This window comes from Aethalodelphis obliquidens, unplaced genomic scaffold, assembly GCF_003676395.1.
Source record: "Aethalodelphis obliquidens isolate GAN/ISIS:26980383/991018 unplaced genomic scaffold, ASM367639v1 scaffold27, whole genome shotgun sequence".
NCBI lineage: Eukaryota > Metazoa > Chordata > Mammalia > Artiodactyla > Delphinidae > Aethalodelphis > Aethalodelphis obliquidens.
The window spans coordinates 5,869,752-5,889,711 of NW_020837971.1; the positions used below are offsets into that span (position 1 = coordinate 5,869,752).

Consider the following 19,960-nt stretch of genomic DNA (forward strand, 5'->3'; position numbering starts at 1 on the left):
TTCAGATTTGATGGAGAAATTAAAACCTTTACAGACAAACAAAAGTTAAGAGACTTCAGCACCACCAAACCAGCTTTACAACAAATGCTAAAGGAACTTCTGTAGGCAGGAAACACAAGAGAAGGAAAAGACCTACAAAAACAAACCCAAAACAATTAAGAAAATGGTAACAGGAACATACATGTCGATAATTACCTTAAATGCAAATGGATTAAATGCTCTAACCAAAAGACACAGACTGTCTGAATGGATACAAAAACAAGACCTGGGGCTTCCCTGGTGGCGCAGTGGTTGAGAATCTGCCTGCCGATGCAGGGACACGGGTTTGGGCCCCGGTCCGGGAAGATCCCACATGCCGTGGAGCAACTAGGCCCGTGAGCCACAACTACTGAGCCTGCGCGTCTGGAGCCCGTGCTCCGCAACAAGAGAGGCCGCGATAGTGACAGGCCCGTGCACTGCGATGAAGAGTGGCCCCCACTTGCCACAACTAGAGATAGCCCTCTCACAGAAACGAAGACCCAACACAGCAAAAGTAAATAAATTAATTAAAATATTCAGGGGACAAAAAACTTTAAGAAGTATAAGGCCAATAACTGTCTAAGAAAATAAAAAAAAATAAATGTAAGATTTATTAAAAAAAAAAAAAAACAAGACCTGTATATATGCTGTCTACAGGAGACTCACTTAAGACCTAGGGACACATACAGACTGAAAGTGAGGGGATGGAAAATGATATTCCATGCAAATGGAAATCAAAAGAAATCTGGAGTAGCAATTCTCATATCTGACAAAAGAGACTTTAAAATAAAGACTATTACAAGAGACAAAGAAGGACACTACATAATGATCAAGGGATCAATCCAAGAAGATGATATAACAATTGTAAATATTTATGCACCCAACATAGGAGCACCTCAATACATAAGGCAAATGCTAACATCCATAAAAGGGGAAGTTGACAGTAACATAATCATAGTAGGGGACTTCAACACCCTACTTTCACCAACGGACAGATCATGAAAATAAATAAGGAAACACAAGCTTTAAATGATACATTAAACAAGATGGACTTAATTGATATTTATAGGACATTCCATCCCAAAACAACAGAATAAACTTTCTTCTTAAGTGCTCATGGAATATTCTCCAGGATAGATCATATCTTGGGTCACAAATCAAGCCTTAGTAAATTTAAGAAAATTGAAATCGTATCAAGTATCTTTTCCGACCACAACACTATGAGAGTAGATATCAAATACACTAAAAAAAATTTTACAATAGAAACACATGGAGGTAAACAATATGATACTAAATAACTAAGAGATCACTGAAGAACTCAAAGAGGAAATCAAAAAATACCTAGAAACAAATGACAATGAAAACACGATGACCCAAAACCTATGGGATGCAGCAAAAGCAGTTCTAAGGGGGAAGTTTATAGCAATACAATCCTACCTCAAGAAACAAGAAAAATCTCAAGTAAACAACCTAACCTTACACCTAAAGCAATTAGAGAAACAAACAAAAAACCCCAAAATCAGCAGAAGGAAAGAAAGCATAAGGATCAGATCAGAAATAAATGAAAAAGAAATGAAGGAAACAATAGCAAAGGTCAATAAAACTAAAAGCTGGTTCTTTGAGAAGATAAACAAAATTGATAAAACTATAAGCCAGACTCATCAAGAAAAAAAGGGAGAAGACTCAAATCAACAGAAATAGAAATGAAAAAGGAGAAGTAACAACTGATACTGCAGAAATACAAAGGATCATGAGAGATTACTACAAGCAACTATATGCCAATAAAATGGACAACCTGGAAGAAATGGACAAATTCTTAGAAAGGCACAACCTTCCAAGACTGAACCAGGAAGAAGTAGAAAATATGAACACACCAATCTTAAGTAATGAAATTGAAACTGTGATTAAAAATCTTCCAACAAACAAAAGCCCAGGACCAGATGGCTTCACAGGCGAATTCTGTCAAACATTTAGAGAAGAGCTAACACCTATCCTTCTCAAACTCTTCCAAAATATAGCAGAGGGAGGAACACTCCCAAACTCATTGTACAAGGCCACCATCACCCTGATACCAACACCAGACAAAGATGTCACAAAAAAAGAAAACTACAGGCCAATATCACTGATGAACATAGATGTAAAAATCCTCAACAAAATACTAGCAAACAGAATCTAGCAGCACATTTAAAGGATCATACACCATGACAAGTGGGGTTTATCCCAGAAATGCAAGGATTCTTTAATATACAAATCAATCAGTGTGATAAACCATATAAACAAACTGAAGGATAAAAACCATATGATCATCTCAATAGATGCAGAAAAAGCTTTCAACAAAATTCAACACCCATTTATGATAAAAACTCTCCAGAATGTAGGCATAGAGGGAAACTACCTCAACACAATACAGGCCATATATGACAAACCCACAGCCAACATCATTCTCAATGGTGAAAAACTGAAACCATTTCCACTAAGACCAGGAACAAGACAAGGTTGCCCACTCTCACTGCTATTATTCAACATAGTTTTGGAAGTTTTAGTCACAGCAATGAGAGAAGAAAAAGAAATAAAAGGAATACACCATTGTAAAGCAATTACACTCCAATAAAGATGTTAAAAAATAAAAAAACAAACAAAAACACATGGTCCACACCACCCCCCCAAAAAAAGGAATACAAATCAGAAAAGAAGAAGTAAAACTGTCACTGTTTACAGATGACATGATACTATACATAGAAATCCTAAAGATGCTACCAGAAAACTACTAGAGCTAATCAATGAATTTGGTAAAGTAGCAGGATACAAAATTAATGCACAGAAATCTCTTGCATTCCTATACACTAATGATGAAAAATCTGAAAGAGAAATTAAGGAAACACTCCCATTTACCACTGCAACAAATAGAATAAAATACCTAGGAATAAACCTACCAAAGGAGACAAAAGACCTCTAGGCAGAAAACTGTAAGACAGTGATGAAAGAAATTAAAGACGATACAAACAGATGGAGAGATATACCATGTTCTTGGATGGGAAGAATCAACATTGTGAAAATGAGTATACTACCCAAAAAATCTACAGATTCAATGCAATCCCTATCAAACAGCAATGGCATTTTTCACAGAACTACAACAAAAAAAATTCACAATTTGTATGGAAACACAAAAGACCCCAAATAGCCAAAGCGATCTTGAGAAAGAAAAGTGGAGCTGGAGGAATCAGGCTGAGTTCAGGCTATACTACAAAGCTACAGTACTCAAGACAGTATGGTACTGGCACAAAAACAGAAATATAGGATAAAACAAAAACAAAAACAGGATAAAAAGCCCAGAGATAAACCCACGCACATATGGTCACCTTATTTTTGATAAAGGAGGCAAGAATATACAATGGAGAAAAGACAGCCTCTTCAATAAGTGGTGCTGGGAAAACTGGACAGCTACATGTGAAAGAATGAAATTAGAACACTCCCTAACACCATACACAAAAATAAACTCAAAATGAATTAAAGACCTAAATGTAAGGCCAGACACTATAAAACTCTTAGAGGAAAACATAGGCAGAACACTCAATGACATAAATCACAGCAAGATTCTTTTTGACCCACCTCCTTGAGAAATGGAAATAAAGACAAAAATAAATTAATGGGACCTAATGAAACTTAAAAGCTTTTGCACAGAAAAGGAAACCATAAACAAGATGAAAAGACAACCCTCATAATGGGAGAGAATATTTGCAAATGAAGCAACTGATGAAGGATTAATCTCCAAAATATACAAGCAGCTCATGCAGCTCAATATCAAAAAAACAAGTAACCCAATCCAAAAATGGGCAGAAGACCTAAATAGATATTTCTCCAAAGAAAATATACAGATTGCCAACAAACACATGAAAGGATGCTCAACATCATTAATCATTAGAGAAATGCAAATCAAAACTACAGTGAGGTATCACCTCACACCAGTCAAAATGGCCATCACCAAAAAAATCTACAAACAGTAAATGCTGGAGAGGGTGTGGAGAAAAGGGAACCCTCTTTTACTGTTGGTGGGAATGTAAATTGATACAGCCACTATGGAGAACAGTATGGAAGTTCGTTAAAAAATTAAAAATAGAACTACCATATGACCCAGCAATCCCACTACTGGGCATATACCCTGAGAAAACCATAATTCAAAAAGAGACATGTACCACAATGTTCATTGCAGCTCTATTTACAATAGCCAGGACATGGAAGCAGCCTAAGTGTCCATCGACAGATGCATGGATAAAGAAGATGTGGCACATATATACAATGGAATGTTAGCCATAAAGAGAAACGAAATTGAGTTATTTGTAATGAGGTGGATGGACCTAGAATCTGTCAAACAGAGTGAAGTAAGCCAGAAAGAGGAAAACAAATACCGTATGCTAACACATATATACAGAAAAAAAAAAAAAAAACCTAGGGGCAGGACAGGAATAAAGACACAGATGTAGAGAATGGACTTGAGGATACAGGGAGGGGGAAGGGTAAGCTGGGACAAAGTGAGAGAGTGGCACGGACATATATACACTACCAAATGTAAAACAGATAGCTAGTGGGATGTAGCTGCATAGCACAGGGAGATCAGCTCGGTGCTTTGGGACCACCTAGAGGTGTGGGATAGGGAGGGTGGGAGGGAGACGCAAGAGGGAGGGTATATGGAGATATATGTATATGTATAGCTGATTCACTTTGTTATACAGCAGAAGCTAACACAACATTGTAAAGCAATTATACTCCAATAAAGATGTTAAAAAAAAAGGACAACATTAGACAACATAGAAGCTGGTGATTCAGTGTGAATTTTCTGTCATTCATCAGCATTTTAACTTTGGAATGTGTTTTTCTTTCTCTCGTTTTGTTAATTAAATAAATGGCTAAAAAAAAAAAGAACTTGTAATTCCCTTGACTATTTCTCCATGATTAACCCAATAAATATTATGTTTAGTTATTTGGTTTTCTTAGAATAAGACCTTTTCTTTGCAGTTACAGTAGTAGGGAATATCATTGAAATATCTCCTCCTACTCTAAATTTGTTTACCTGCCAAAAGGTACAGACTCCTCCAACCCCATTCCATCACTCCAGTCCTTCCACAATCTTTTTGCCCCTTCTTGAGCTTATCACCATTCCTTTAAACTTCCTGCACACATGGAATAGCTTCTGTGCTGTGGCTAAAACCACCTGGCTTCCAAAGTGTAGTAGTTAATCTTTAAAGCCAGTGGTATCGGCCAGGTCATTAGGGCCAGTAGAAGAGAATGGATCATTTTCAAACTGTGACTTTAAATAGCCAAGTCACACCTGAGCCTTCCAGTGGCAGCTCCCACACCCCACCTTTCTTGGTGGATTTGGGTTACCTGCCCTTCCACTGACTCACTCTGGTTCTCAGGTGACATTTCAAGAACGATGCCACTTGAGTCACCTTTTATTTTTAGGTCTGGGGTTAGTAAAGGAGGAGAAGGAGGCATATTCAGAGTAGGGGCTATGAAATTGATTTTGGCATCTTCCTATTTTTTTCAGCCTTTTTCAAGAACGCCTGGCATCCTCCCTTTCTATTTCTTCTCGGACCATATCTCTTAGGCAAGCAATAAAGATGTAGTACTAATACAGTGGTTAAGCCCATGGGCTCTGGCACCAGACAAGCTGTATTTATTTCCAGTATCTCACTGAAACTGTTCTTTTGAAGGTCATTGACTATCTCCTTATTGAAAACTCTAGTAAATTTATTGTGAAACTTTCTTCTTCTTGACTCTATGTAGCATTTGTCACTGATTTGATCTATCCCTGCTTGATATTCTATTTTCACTTGGCTTTTGGATACCACTTTATTCTGATTCTCCTTCCCCCTTGACTGCATCCTCCTGGTTCCTCTAATAGCTATTTCCACTCATTCTGCTATTAAATTTAGGGATCCTTTCTTTTTAAATGCTCTCCTCTGGAAAGCTGCTGCAGTTTTACAGCATTGCCTATGACCTCTATGTTCACGCCTTCAAGGTTTATTATCTTCCCCTGGGCTCCAGTCTTCATAGCTCTGTCAAAAGGATATTTCCATCACATTTAATTCAGCATCTTTTGATTAAATCTGCTGCACTGTCCTTCCTGGAATCAGCTTCAGCTCACTCCTCTCTTCTTCTCACCACTTTCTCAGGCTTCAAACTTTAAAGTCATCTTTTGATGTGTGCAAGGGAGAAGAAGTTAGTGACTGAGTTTTATCAATTCTTTCTCTGAAATGTCCTATAATATCTACTTCATCCCCCTCATGTTAGCTGTACCCCAGATCCTTGTTACTATGTACAGTCATTATCACAATACCTTTGTCTTTCTCCTACTTGAGTCTCTCTTTTCTCCCAATTTTTTTTTCTTGGAAGAATTAGTCTCAGCTCAAAACTCACCACAGTTCATTTTCCCTACAAGTCTAAACCCCTTTGCCTTGCTTCAATGCTTACTATAAATTACCCCAACTCTGCTAACAAACAACTTCCCATAACTTACAGATACGAGCTCCCTCTTAAATCAGCAACCTCTGTGCTTCTCCCAGACTCACGTGCCCTGTTCACGTTGTTCCCCTAATTTAGGATGTTCTTTTCCTTACCCACCTAAGTCCTAGCCATCCTTTGAGGCCAGGGTCCATCTTTTCTCAAATCCCTAACTCTGGCATTCAACACTGTCTCCCATCTCTCAATACCTACAGCATTTCCAGCCCATTCCTCAGTGAAGCTCTAAATTTTACTCAGCATGTATTATTTTTAAGTTGTTTATTTTCCCATAATCAGATTGTAACCTCCTCCAGGGCAGAAACTTAAGATAGCGTCCTACCATTACTATGGGCTCACTCTTGTTAAGTTAACTGAGGACGACTTCTTAGTCTGACTGAAGTCTGGTACTACATTTGAGCTATGGTTAACAAATGTGATTATGTAGTTAACTCATAAAAGTAAAAACGACTTACCATTTAGTAAATGTTTACAATGTCCCAAACACTTCCAGGCACATTGATTAGCTTTTTATATGGTAAAAAATATCTTCATTTTTCAGATAAGGAAACTTAAGCTTAGGGACGTGAAATGACTTGCTTAGAAGCTCACAGGGCTGAAAAGTGGGAGCCCTCCACTAAACTGCAATACTTTCTGGTCTTTTTCTTTTCTTTCTTTCTTTCACGAAGATCTAACTTCACCAGTGTAAATGGGGAGGATTAGAGACTATGGTTCTATCTACCCCAATTTATTTAGGTTTCAACAGAGCAATGTCTGGAGCACAGTGTGATATATCTTGTGTTTAGTCTCACTGTTGCTTTCCTGATGAAAAGCACCAGCATCCGTTCAGTTTTGCAACTCAGAGACCAGGGAGTCATCTTCAACATTGCCCCTTCCTTCACTGTCCCACATGCCTTTCATCATTAAGCTCAATTTTATTGCCTCCATTTCTCTTGAACTTCTTCACTTCTCTTCATGTCTGCCACATCTTAGTCTAAGCTACCAGCAGTCACTGTCTCTTTAAGGGCCTCCTTACATCTACTCTTATCCTCCCCAATTTGTTCTCCAGTTAGAATAAGCTTTTCTGAATGCAAATCTGATCATGTCTCCCCATCCCCAAGCATTTTAGCAGGCTTCCAGCATCCATATAACAAACCCCTAAATCTTTTTTTTTAATTAATTAATTGATTTTTGCCTGTGTTGTATCTTTGTTGCTGCACACGGGCTTTCTCTAGTTGTGGCGAGCGGGGTCTACTCTTCGTTGTGGTGCGCGGGCTTCTCATTGCAGTGGCTTCTCTTGCTGCAGAGCACGGGCTTTAGGTGCGCGGGCTTCCTTTGTTTGTGCCTCATGGGCTCTAGAGAGCAGGCTCAGTAGTTGTGGCACACAGGCTTAGCTGCTCCACGGCATGTGGGATCTTCCTGGGCTCGAAACTATGTCCCCTGCATTGGCAGGCGGATTCTTAACCACTGCACCACCAGGGAAGTCCAACAAACCCCTAAATCTTTAGTATGACCGACTCTCCATGGTCTGACACCATCTTACACCTCACTTCACTTTCTCTCTTGGTGTCTGATCCATTCTATCAGCATCTCAAATATGCCTGTTTCCTCCTACTACAGGGTGTTATCTTTACCTGGAACACCCTTCCCCTTCCCCTTCTCCTAGTTAACTTGTATCCTTCCTTCACATCACACTACAATTATTTTCTCAAGAAAGTGTTCCTTGACCTTCTTGACCAAGACAAATCTCTCTATGATGTATAATCTCTTAGCACCATGCAAGTATCCTCCATCAGTTATCAGAGTTGAATTTCATATTTACTTCTCTGATTACTAGTGATTTCTGGTTAATACATCTTTCTCGCACTAGACTAAAAGTTCCTTGAGGCGGGGCTAAGTTCAGCCTCTCACACGGACCTAGGTAATAATGAAATACTTAAAAAATACTTGTTTAATGAACGGTTTAATGCATGAATAATCACTACTGATGACTACTAGTCATTTCAGTTTGGTTAATGGTTTGATGTCAATTTGTGGACACCCAACCTCGGTTGACTGTTTCCACCACTGTGCCAACAATACTGAGAGCCTAGCTCTGTGGTCACATGATAAGTGAGCGGACAAACTACAATTGGCACATTGTCACAGTCACTCCTAATTCCTACTTAGCTCATAGCTTTAAGTTGTCAGCATCATGTTTGTTTATAGCGAAGAACTACAAACTAAAATCCTCAATTCTGTCCTGGCAGATGACATAAACACTGATGTCCCAGTATTTTGCAGATGTTGAGGCAGTAAGTTCAACTCAGAATAAGGAAGCACCGCACTTAAAAAGCAACTGGATGAAAGAGCAGATATAGTATAGATTAGCTATCTTGAGTTTGAGGCAAAGTGCTCTGAGTCTGGCACATTGTTCTAATGATCTTTGGCCCATGGCAAAGCACAGTTAGAAGGGGGTCTGGCTTGGGTTCCAGCCATGCTCGTTTCTTTCTGAATTACCCAAAGGGCCTTGTTATAAAGCAGTGTTGCCTTTAAGACCATTGTACAACATGAACTTTCAGGGTAATATAATAAACAAACTGCACATTTTCAATATGATTACAAGATGAAATGCATGCTCATCAGATTTTTAAAATATCATTTGAAAGGGTCAAAATTTTTATGGGTATGTGTAAGAGACAAAAGATAGATTAAAAGATGAGAATTAATTATTTTTCTTGAGTAAAAGACTCAAGGGCATAATAACAAGCTGGAGTATATCTTAGAATGTCGTTTGCTTGCAAAATGCTACCATGTTGCTGGGTAATAATTCACAGAATTCATAATGACTTAAAAGACTACCACCTTAATAGAGTTTTTTTTTTCTATTTTACTTATTAAGATCACCTTAATAATTCATGCATGGCAATACCTTTAACGAGCAACAAAATCTCACGTATCTCATTTAAACTTGGCAACTCTGCTGACAGTTGATATAGTCTTGCACCCCTGAGCCAGCAATTGTACAGGAGCCCTAGGCTGTTAGTAAGTGAACCCATCCCATTTATGATAATCCCAGGAAAAGTTAAGTCCTAGATGAACGGCTGAATTTTACGATCATTTGCTAGGAAGATTTATTCATTCTTCATTTGTGGGGAGGTGAGAGAACAATAATGAGCCCAAACTATAACTCCTGTTCCACAGACTGCATTGCTGGCTTTGCTTCTTTCTTAACGGCAGCAACTGATTACCATTTTCTACTTAGATGGTGAGAAGAGAGAGAGGCATGTAACACTATCCCACTAGGCAAGGTGAGTTCTCTGCTTTACTCAAGCAGGAGCGCAAATACACAGATAGTTTAGACTTAACTTCTCTACCAGCATCTACCAGGCAGTTTTATTAAGACACTGTCATTTCTTAAAGACACAACGAAGGAGCATTTACAATTGTTTTTCACATAAAAGTACATTCCAGGTGATAATTCTCAAGATACTGTTCAAAATAAAATTTCAAAAGCAGACAGTAATTTTAATACACATTTTTATGCTACATCCGTTTATATGATACCACTCACTGCTATATTTACAATAGTCTGACTGACAGAAAATAGACTCCATTTAAATCCATTAAGACTTGTTCTTGGCCTAGTGACTTAAGTTGGAGAAGCTCATTGAGCTGGCCACTATTTCCTTTCATATGCCATTTAAAAAAATATTAGAGTTAAAAGTCAGAAAAGGCCTGGATTTAGGGAAAACACAGGACAATGTCACCACAAAAACTGGTTTCTTTTTTACGTATTAAGGTCACTTTAATAATTCATGCATAGCAATATCATCAACAAGTAACAAAATCTCATGTAACTAATTTAAACTTTGCTGAAATTGGACATGCCAAATTATATCACATTCGGGTTCACTACATGCAGAAACATCCATACCTGGTGTACGGTGGGAGAGGCAGAGTAATTCTGGTCCATTTGTTGAAAGTATCTGACACCAGGATCCGCTGCAGGTGATAGCGATTGCATTCAACATTGGTAGGCAGACAGTCCCTTACCAGTGGGTGCCATGACAATCCAAGGTCTACTGAGTATTCCAACTCAATAGCTGAAACAGGAAGCATTATTCTGGTTAGAAATACACACCTGCAGATCCAGGAACCATAATTACTTATGTTTTCATGTTTTAATTTCAATCAAATATCATTTGATTTTCCCCAAATGTATTTCCTGGTGTTATTTTTTCCTCTGTATATTACTAGTGATTATTTTTAACTTCCCATATTAAAATAATTTTTCTGTTAAGGGGATATGATCAAGTGAAACATAAAGTAAATTTTCCTGAATCACTTTTTAATTGCGAAATTTTCAGAACAATTCTAACAAATCTATTGCTTCACATGCAGTTAAAGCAATAATAATAATAGTTATAATTTATATATATTTATTATTTAATCTAATAGTTATAGGATATATATTGTATAAATACATTATATAAATTAGATATAATTTATGTATTATAATAACTATATTTTGTTTATTTAAAGGTTAACATACAAATACAGAACGTAATAACCATATGTTATAATGACTACTTTTTAAATAGTTAAAAATATTGAGCAGGCTTCTCAAAATTTAAGCATTCTATAGGGATCCTGACCAACTTATGCCAAACTTTCTCTAGTATAGGTGAAACTCCTAAGAAATTGACAAATCGGGCTTCCCTGGTGGCGCAGTGGTTGAGAGTCCGCCTGCCAATGCAGGGGACAGGGGTTCGTGCCCCAGTCCGGGAATATCCCACATCCCACATGCCGTGGAGCGGCTGGGCCCGTGAGCCATGGCCACTGAGCCTGTGCATCCGGAGCCTGTGCTCCGCAACGGAAGAGGCCACAACAGTGAGAGGTCCGTGTACCGCAAAAAAAAAAAAAAAAAAAGAAAAAAAAAAGAAATTGACAAATCTCTTTTGCTTATATATCCTGCTTTGCTGTGTTATGGAATATACTGGGAAATCAGAGAAGCATAAAGAGGGAGCTGAAGGCCATGTAGTTCGTGCCAAAGCAGGAAGTCAGGCTGTGGGTCTTATGGAAAGAGATTTCTTTCTTTCCTTTCTCTTCTTCCAAAACATTCAACCTATATGCTATGTTTTATATTTCTCTCTCTGGTCCCTTCTCAAGACTTTATAAACTACTTCAGCCCATACCTCCCTACTGAAATTTCCTAAGACCATGATTCTCAGTCTTGGCTGCACACTGAAATCGCCTGGGTACCTTTAGAAACTACTGATGCCAAAGTCCCACCTGCAGAGATTGGGATTTCACTCTTGTGGGGCAGGCCAAGGTACTGGGAGCTTTTAAGTTTCCCAGGGGATTCTCCCATGCAGCCAGCGTGGGACCACTCACTGGTCTTGGTGGCCTAAGTTTCCTAGTGGCCTTTTCTAGTTAAATACAATGGCCTGTCTCAGTCTTCATTGTTCTTGCCCTCCCTACAGCCTTGGACATTATTGATGACTCCCTGGTTCTTGAAACTTTCCTTTCGTTTGGAGGACATTATTCTGAATCTCCTGTCTTATTTCCCTCTGACTTCTGTGCTAACTAGCCCAGCTATGGGCATCTTTCCGGACTCCATTTCTGGCCTTCTATTCTACACCTATCTTCCTTGGGCTTCAACTGTTATCTCTGTGCCCAAATCTCCCAATTTTACGTCTCAAAATTGATTTTATTCATTCAGCAAATGTTTATTCAGCCTGGCATTGTCCTGGATGCTGGCATACCGTGATGCACACTATAGACAAAGTTCCTGCTTTCTACACTGCAAGCCCTCCGCACTAAAGGATACCACCACTTAAAACTGTTTTCACCAAACTAGAGAAAGACTCATTGTCCCTCATAAATAAACATCTCTTCTTAACTACCAAATGCTATCAGTGTCAATGCTTTTGCACTAGTATTCTGGGTTCAGAATTTAGAAATTATTTTAGAAATTTTACTCCTTTCTTCTTTACCCTCTATGTTCAACATGTCACCTGTTTTTGAGGTTTGCTGCTTCTTTCCTTTTGGTTTGCAGTGTCTCAAACTAGTTTTATCCATGCCCTTTCTCTTCATGCCACGTAATTCAGGTTTTCATCACTTCCTACAGAGACAACCACTGACACTTTTTTGTTGGGATTCTTCTCTACCCACCTTCATTGGCTCCTGGGCTAATCTCCCTAAAACCCACCATGCCACTCCCCTGCACTTGTGCCCTCTCTTTTTTTTTTTTTTGCAGTACGCGGGCCTCTCACTGTTGTGGCCTCTCCTGTTGCGGAGCACAGGCTCCGGACGTGCAGGCTCAGCGGCCATGGCTCACGGGCCCAGCCGCTCCGTGGCATGTGGGATCTTCCCGGACTGGGGCACGAACCCGTGTCCCCTGCATCGGCAGGCGGCCTCTCAACCACTGTGCCACCAGGGAAGCCCTGTGCCCTCTTATTCATGACCTTGTCAAGCACAAATTCCTGTGCCTGCCTTTTAATGCCCTTCTTAATTTGCTGCCTACTCTTCTTGGCCACTTTCCTCTTTCGTTTTTTTATTCAGTTCCATCTTTTCAAGAGGTTTACCCAGCCTATAGAAGAAAGCACATGTGACTGGGCTTATGAAGGCAGAGTTTCAGTCCTGGTTCTGCTGCATGCTGACCATGTCATAACTCACCTCCCTGGTCTCTAGCTGACTTCCTATGCTAATGAGGGAGTGGGTGTCTAGGACCCTGAAGTCCCTATCTATTTTCAAAATTAGCACTCTACTCTCCTCCGTTAGATGCAAATATTATCTGTTCAGGCTGGTCTGCTCATGGTTTACCCATGGACCAGGAGAATCCCCGCTTTATGCTGCCAGCCCAGCCTGGGGTGTCCTCTCTTCCCCATTCACCCTTCAGATTCACTCCAACCATCAATGCCCACTTGAGACTTAGCTTCTTTGTGAAATCTTCCCAAACTTCTTGGACTGGCCATCCATTGGTAATCTCTTCCTCGGCTGAACTCTCATTACATTTGCATTAGTACCACTCCATACAGCACTGGATTTAGTCATTTATTGGACTCACTTTCTGAAGTATCCCCTCAACTAGACTGTACCTAGTGAAGACAGGCTGTGTACCTTATACTTTTCCAAGTTCCACCTTTACTGACTAGTTTAGTGTTGACGGATTGAGTCTGAAGTAGAAAGAGTTCTTCTGGGCTTCCTTCTTAGATCTGTCCATTAAATTCAGACTAATGGAAATACGAAAAATCTGGATTTTGCAGGACCTTGGAAGTAACCAAGTTCTCCAGATTTTGGACCGCAAGAATCTAAAACATGCTAGTGTGAACATTCTAGTTTGGATCTCTTGGAAGAATAGTGATACAGGGTGATGCAAGACCAGAAGGTCCCCAGAATCCTGACAGATCTGCAAATTCCAGTGAAGGGTCCAAGTATGCAGAGATGTCAGTTTTTAAAGCTCCTAAGATAGGCTCGTGTGTGTGTGTGTGTGTGTGTGTGTGTGTGTGTGTGTGCGCGTGCGCGTGCACGCGTAAGGTATGCATAACCTAGAAGATGCAAACTGGTCACAATCACGGTGGTTTAGAATATGCTATGACCCATGGTGGCAGAAAGTATCAGACAAAATAGGAACAACAAAATTTCATGATTCCTGGGAGATGGAAAGGAGACAATAACTGGACTAATCTAAAGCCCTATGAATTAAAACCCATGTAAATACAAATGTATGTGTAAATCCTATTGCTTATTCTGACATTCTCTATATGACGAGAACCCTTTATTCTGTAAATATGATCCTTAAAAAATCTGGATTTATAAATGGAGATAAATTGGGGGCTATTGTTTATAAAAAAAAGAAGTCTTCATGGACATATGCTTAAAAATAAGCTCACATTCTGAGGTTTTAAAAAATAAACGTCTAAAACTCAATTTACACACAGCATTTTCAAGAATGCAGTTAGGTTCTGACCGAAAGCACACTTGTGTTTTACTTACAGACTTCTTGGAGGTGTAGTATAGTCCTTTGACAGAGGCAGCCTTGGATGGCCATTTACACTTCTCTGTCCCTCTACCTGGAAAGGGAATACTTACCATAACAAGAGTCTGTGACCGAGCAGGAGGCAGCAAAATCTATCTGTAGGAATGAATCCTCGTTCACAGCAATGTCTGTGGTGACCACATAACGGGTGCTGGCCTTTTCGATGAAGACTAGGGCATCACCAGTAGAGCCACACACAGGCATCTTGGTGCCTCCGGGGTGAAGCAGCCATTTCCTACTGTCCAGAGTTGTGAAATCATCCTCCAAGACTGTATTACCAGAAATATTTCCTCCAATAAGAATCTGAAATATATGTTTTAAAACACAACTTTTCAGTTTGGTTTCGAGATAGGAGAAAGTTCGTTTCTTTTTGTTTGTTTGTTTTTATCTGTCAGATCGCTCAGAACTGGCGTCATACAGCAAGCTTAATGTTAGAGGGCCTTTCAGCATGTTCCTGTTTCTGTGGTCTGCTTGCCCACCTGGCAAAAAGCTACAGAAACAAATCGAAAGACTGACAAAACCATTCACAGCCTTCATGGGCCAAATTGTGCCTTTGGAAACTACACGTACCCAAACTGGGAACACAATGTTTGGCTTACATTATTTTCCATGTAAAGTTTCTATTTAAGGACAGTAGTACCCTAAGGCATTTCAGTTCCAATTCTTTGCATGGATTCTACCGTCTGTTAAGAGGTTCTCTGAGTTCTTTTTGATATGCGTATTATTATGTATGAAGATCCTTTAGAACTGTCCATAAGGATGTCAGGGACATTTATTTATTTTTTCTTTAAAGGCTAGGAAAGAGGATTGGGCAACTACTGCATGTGGCACCAATGCTAATTTGCACATTTTCCTTTTCAGAGAATTATAGCCTTGTATCACGCTTGATAAGGTCCCTCTATCCATATGGCAGAATCCTCTTATGAGCAGAACCTGGGCCTTCTGTTGCGTCGTTTGTTTTTATAGGCTCAGGCAGTTGAAGGAATAGAGAATGAAAGGAACCTAAATGCCACATCTAATCTAGCCGTGTGCCCTTGGGTAAGTCACCCAACTGTGGGTACTGGGCTTCCTCTACTGAGCGAGGGGTTGGACTAACTGCTTTCTAAAGCCATATTTAGCTCAAGTGACAACATTGTAACAGTTAATCCTGAAGGGACTGACCTGGTCGATTACCCAGGGACTGTAGAAGTGCCCATTTTCAGATGGTTGCCACCAGCGGAGACGTGTAGAAGCAGAACGGGCTTTCAAAGGTATCTCCAGGGCTATGTACCTGCCCACGTTGCTGGAGTTGCTGAAAAGGAACTCTTGAAGGAGACTCCACGAGAGGCCACCATTGAGAGAATATTGTAGAAGTACAGGTTGGCTCCTGGGGTCTGGAACACCTTTACCACATCCCAGTCTCATGAAGAACTGCACAAATCTGATACGAGTAAAATCTACTGTAGACTTTTACTTGAGTGAAAATTCACACCATTAACAAAAGACAAGTGCACAGGATAATAGGGGGAATGTATAGCTTTAACGAATATCATGATTTAACGAACGCCGGAAGCAATTGTTTCAAAGCCTGACTTCCCTTTTTAATGTGAAAGGGAGTTAATACAATGTGAAGTCTGAAAAAGGGTATTCTGTACCCATATTTATATTTGGCACTCCTCCAGAGGGGAGAGTCTGAGGGAAGTGAGCATTCACTGCACCCTCTGGCTATTCTATAAGAAGATGGGAGGGGTCCAAAGGCTGTCCAAGTTTGGGAGTGTCTATTGCTATCTATTCAAGATAAATTCGTATCCTTGTCCTTAGTACCTGAAACTGGAAGAAAGTAATCAATGTAGTTTATGCCGTTTATTGGCAAAATCATCCATTCCCTGGTTCTACCAGTAGTTTTCCAGATCTCATATTGTTGGTTTTGTGAGACACATTTAAATTCACCAGTTGTAGCACCTCCCTGTGAGAGGCCAGGCATCTTTTGCAAGAGGTGTGTCAAACCTGAGCCTCTTTTCTGTCTTTTGCGCCAGGGGCAGGAGAGCATGACTGTGGGGTGGTGGTGGTGGTGGGCTGTGCCAGGCTCTGACTGTTGCTGGGTCTGGGATGGATGATACTGGCCATCGAGAACTGTGGCAGTCAGCCAGTGGCAATCTTCCCAGCTGGCAGGGAGGTGGACAGAGTGGCAGCAACCAGCTGGGGTGCCAATGAAAACCAGCTCACATGTTATCTTTGGCAGGCGAGCTGCTGGTGCCTGGTCTGGCCGCTGTGCTAGCTGGTAATGCAGAATGAATTTCACATGCAACCCAACACACATACCCAATTATGGATGCGTGTCAAACATATGAAATATATTGGGGCTTACAATAAAAGTTAGCAGTTCCATATATAAAATCATGCACTCTTCATGGGTTCCTCCCCTCCCCCATCTCCACTAACTGGGCATTCATTTACCTCATAACCCTGAGAAAATTGGGATTTTATATGGAGGTCAATATATGCAAATCTTATACAGCATGCTACTGAGATGAGATAAATAATGGAGCTTTTAACATTGGATTAATGACAAAAATACATGGTTAGTGCCTTGTGAAGTTTATATCTATAAAAACAATAATCATTTACAGAGAAACACTTTTAGCACATTGTCTACTTGTATTGGGAAAATGGTTATATTAATTTATAGATAAACCATGTTAGAATTATTTGGAAAAATCTAATAATTTCTAAATTAGAGAACTCAGCTGCCAATGACAAATCTTAAATAAAGAGAAACAAACTACGTGCATTAAAATAGGATGGAGATAAATAAAATCTTGCTTTCTATAACTGTAAAATTATTGTCTCATAGATAAGAGTTGTATTTTCTATGAAGCATGATCAAATTTATAATTCAATAAATGAAAGATTTAGGAGGAAGAAGAGGATAAATATGTTACAGTGTATGTTAAGATACTCTGAAATGTTTCAAAAGATGAAACATGATTTCTTTGTTCACTGGCAAAAATAGGTCAGGGTTCCATTTTATACATGTTAAACTGTATTTTCTATTTTACTGGCTAAGTTTTTGGCTCATCAAATGATCAAGGGATACACATCTTGACAGGACATAATCCTCTGAGCCAGTTTAAAATGTTTGTTTCTGAGTGACTGTGCTCAATTTAGAAAATGAGTGCTTTGAATGTATGAGCAAATCATTGGAAAGAAATGCTTATAAACAATAAGGCTACACTTTAGATGTTCTTAAATTGCTAGTGGATATAAAATTAACTGTGAATAATTTGTGCATGTATTATATTTCAATTAAGCTTTCTCCTAAGAATGGTAAAGAAATTCTACATAGTCCAAGTGCTAATGAAATGTATTCTGTAGAAGGTGGATAAAGATGTAACATTACTTTCTTGAAGTTAAAGTGAGTTAAACGTTGTCATTTCCTGGTCATCCACCATGTAGAAGACCAGGTATAAACCTCTGTCCGTTTAGCTGTGTTTCATTTCTGATCCAGTTATTGTTCAAATCTCTCTCAGTTTTAGAATGGAAATTATATAAATTGTGTCTTAATGGAGTCTTTGACAAGAGAGAAGCTCAGCATTTACAATGGAAGGCCTTGTCCTTGAGATCTCTGTTTCTTTCTGATTTGATTATGTTCTGCTACTTTATATTACAAGGTGGCTCTTCAACAGCATTTAAAAATGATTACCTAGCATGTGATAAATCCAGATCTCGTGTCATCAACATGCGTAAGCCATCTTCATTGAAAAAGAGGTTGTTTCCACTGGAAAGGATTCCACACTTCCGAGATGGCTTTCCACCACTCATTAATAAGAATCTATCAGATTCTAGCTGACCTGAAAAAAGTGGAAAATGTGGTTTACCTATGACCCCAAATACAGTCATATTATTTTTTTAAAGGAATTTAGTAAGTGCTTTGTGCAGTTTTAAAATATGAAGTCATGAATATTGAAGTCATATATTTTGGGGATAAGAAGTCTCTTCAACATTTTAGCTTGTCTGAACTGTTTAATGTTGGCTGTATGATTTAAGGGTCCACATGACAGAAGGCGGAGGCCTTTTCCTGAGTATCTACGGTCCAGCCAAATTGTTCCCTCTTTCTGCTCCTCTGCACTGCAAAACAAGACACTGGCTAGTCAGAGTGGTTCAGCCCAAAATTTAAAAAGGGTAATGAGACCTTTCCACTGGTCTCTTTACTGTGTCCTTGCTACTGAGAGGACAGTATCAGGCCAGTGTTATATAATGTTTTAAAAAACACAAATTTAATGGGAGAAATTTCAGTATAATTTAATATTTCCTATTAAATAATGTCTTTCAAAACCAGCTTGCCAATCTCTTTAGATATTCACCTTAGATCTAATTTACTTTTTTGATTGTGGTAAAATGCATATGACATAAATTTTGCCATTTTTACTATTTTAAAATTAATGATTCAATGGCTTTCAATACATTCACAATGTTGTAAAACCACGTTGTGTTGTGCTAACTAGCTCCAAGAATTTTTTCATCACCATAAAGAAAACCTTGTACCCATTAAGCAGTTACTGCCCATTTCCCCCTCACCCAGCCACTGGTAACCACTAATCTTTCTGTCTCTGTGGATTTGCCTATTTTGTGTTTCATAAAAATGGGATCATGACATGTGGCCTTTTGTGTCTGACTTCTTTCTCTTAGTATAATGTTTTCGAGGTTCATCTATATTATAGTATGTATTAGTATTTCATTCCTTTTTATGGCTGAATAATATTCCATAGTATTGATATACCTAAACCTAATTCTAAAATATACCTTAAAACCATAGATACATTATAAAAAATTTACAGACAACTTGGGAAAAAGAAAAAATCTTTTTTTTTTTTTTTTTTTTTGCATTACGCGGGCCTCTCACTGTTGCAGCCTCTCCCGTCGCGAAGCACAGGCTCCGGACACGCAGGCTCAGCGGCCATGGCCCACGGGCCTAGCCGCTCTGCGGCATGTGGGATCTTCCCGGACCGGGGCACAAACCCGTGTCCCCTGCATCGGCAGGCGGACTCTCAACCACTGCGCCACCAGGGAAGCCCAGAAAAAAATCTTTTAATCTCACTATCCTAACAGAGATAGCTATTACATTTATTTAAGACTTGCTCTTGTGAGAATGTTTTTCCAGTATTATCAGAAAGCATATCCAATGGATATACAACTAACTGTGAATAATTTCAATCATTAGAGCACGTACATTTTTCTACTTTGTCACGTATCTTCATACATAATGACATTAGATTCTAGGTATAACTGAGGTGCATAAAGTGACAAAAGGCTGCATAATGAGTTGGTGATAAAGCAATGACAAGAATTTATATTTCCGGAAACTTGTTCCTTCTACCCAAGATTAACCCTCTATAGGCATTTCCAAAATTATCATTGATCAGAAATTACATGTGATAGAAA

At 39.2% G+C, this 19,960-nt stretch overlaps 1 protein-coding gene across 1 annotated transcript in view; it reads right to left on the reverse strand.

Moving 5' to 3' along the window:
- RELN (reelin) overlaps positions 1-19,960 on the reverse strand; it is a 517,734-nt gene that overhangs the window by 45,015 nt on the left and 452,759 nt on the right. Inside the window, exons 43-46 of the mRNA XM_027123841.1 lie at positions 18,222-18,369; positions 15,701-15,959; positions 14,593-14,842; positions 10,433-10,601 (exon numbers count right to left, since the gene is read on the reverse strand). Coding sequence (XP_026979642.1) covers positions 10,433-10,601; positions 14,593-14,842; positions 15,701-15,959; positions 18,222-18,369 — 826 coding nt within the window. The remainder of the gene's footprint in view (positions 1-10,432; positions 10,602-14,592; positions 14,843-15,700; positions 15,960-18,221; positions 18,370-19,960) is intronic.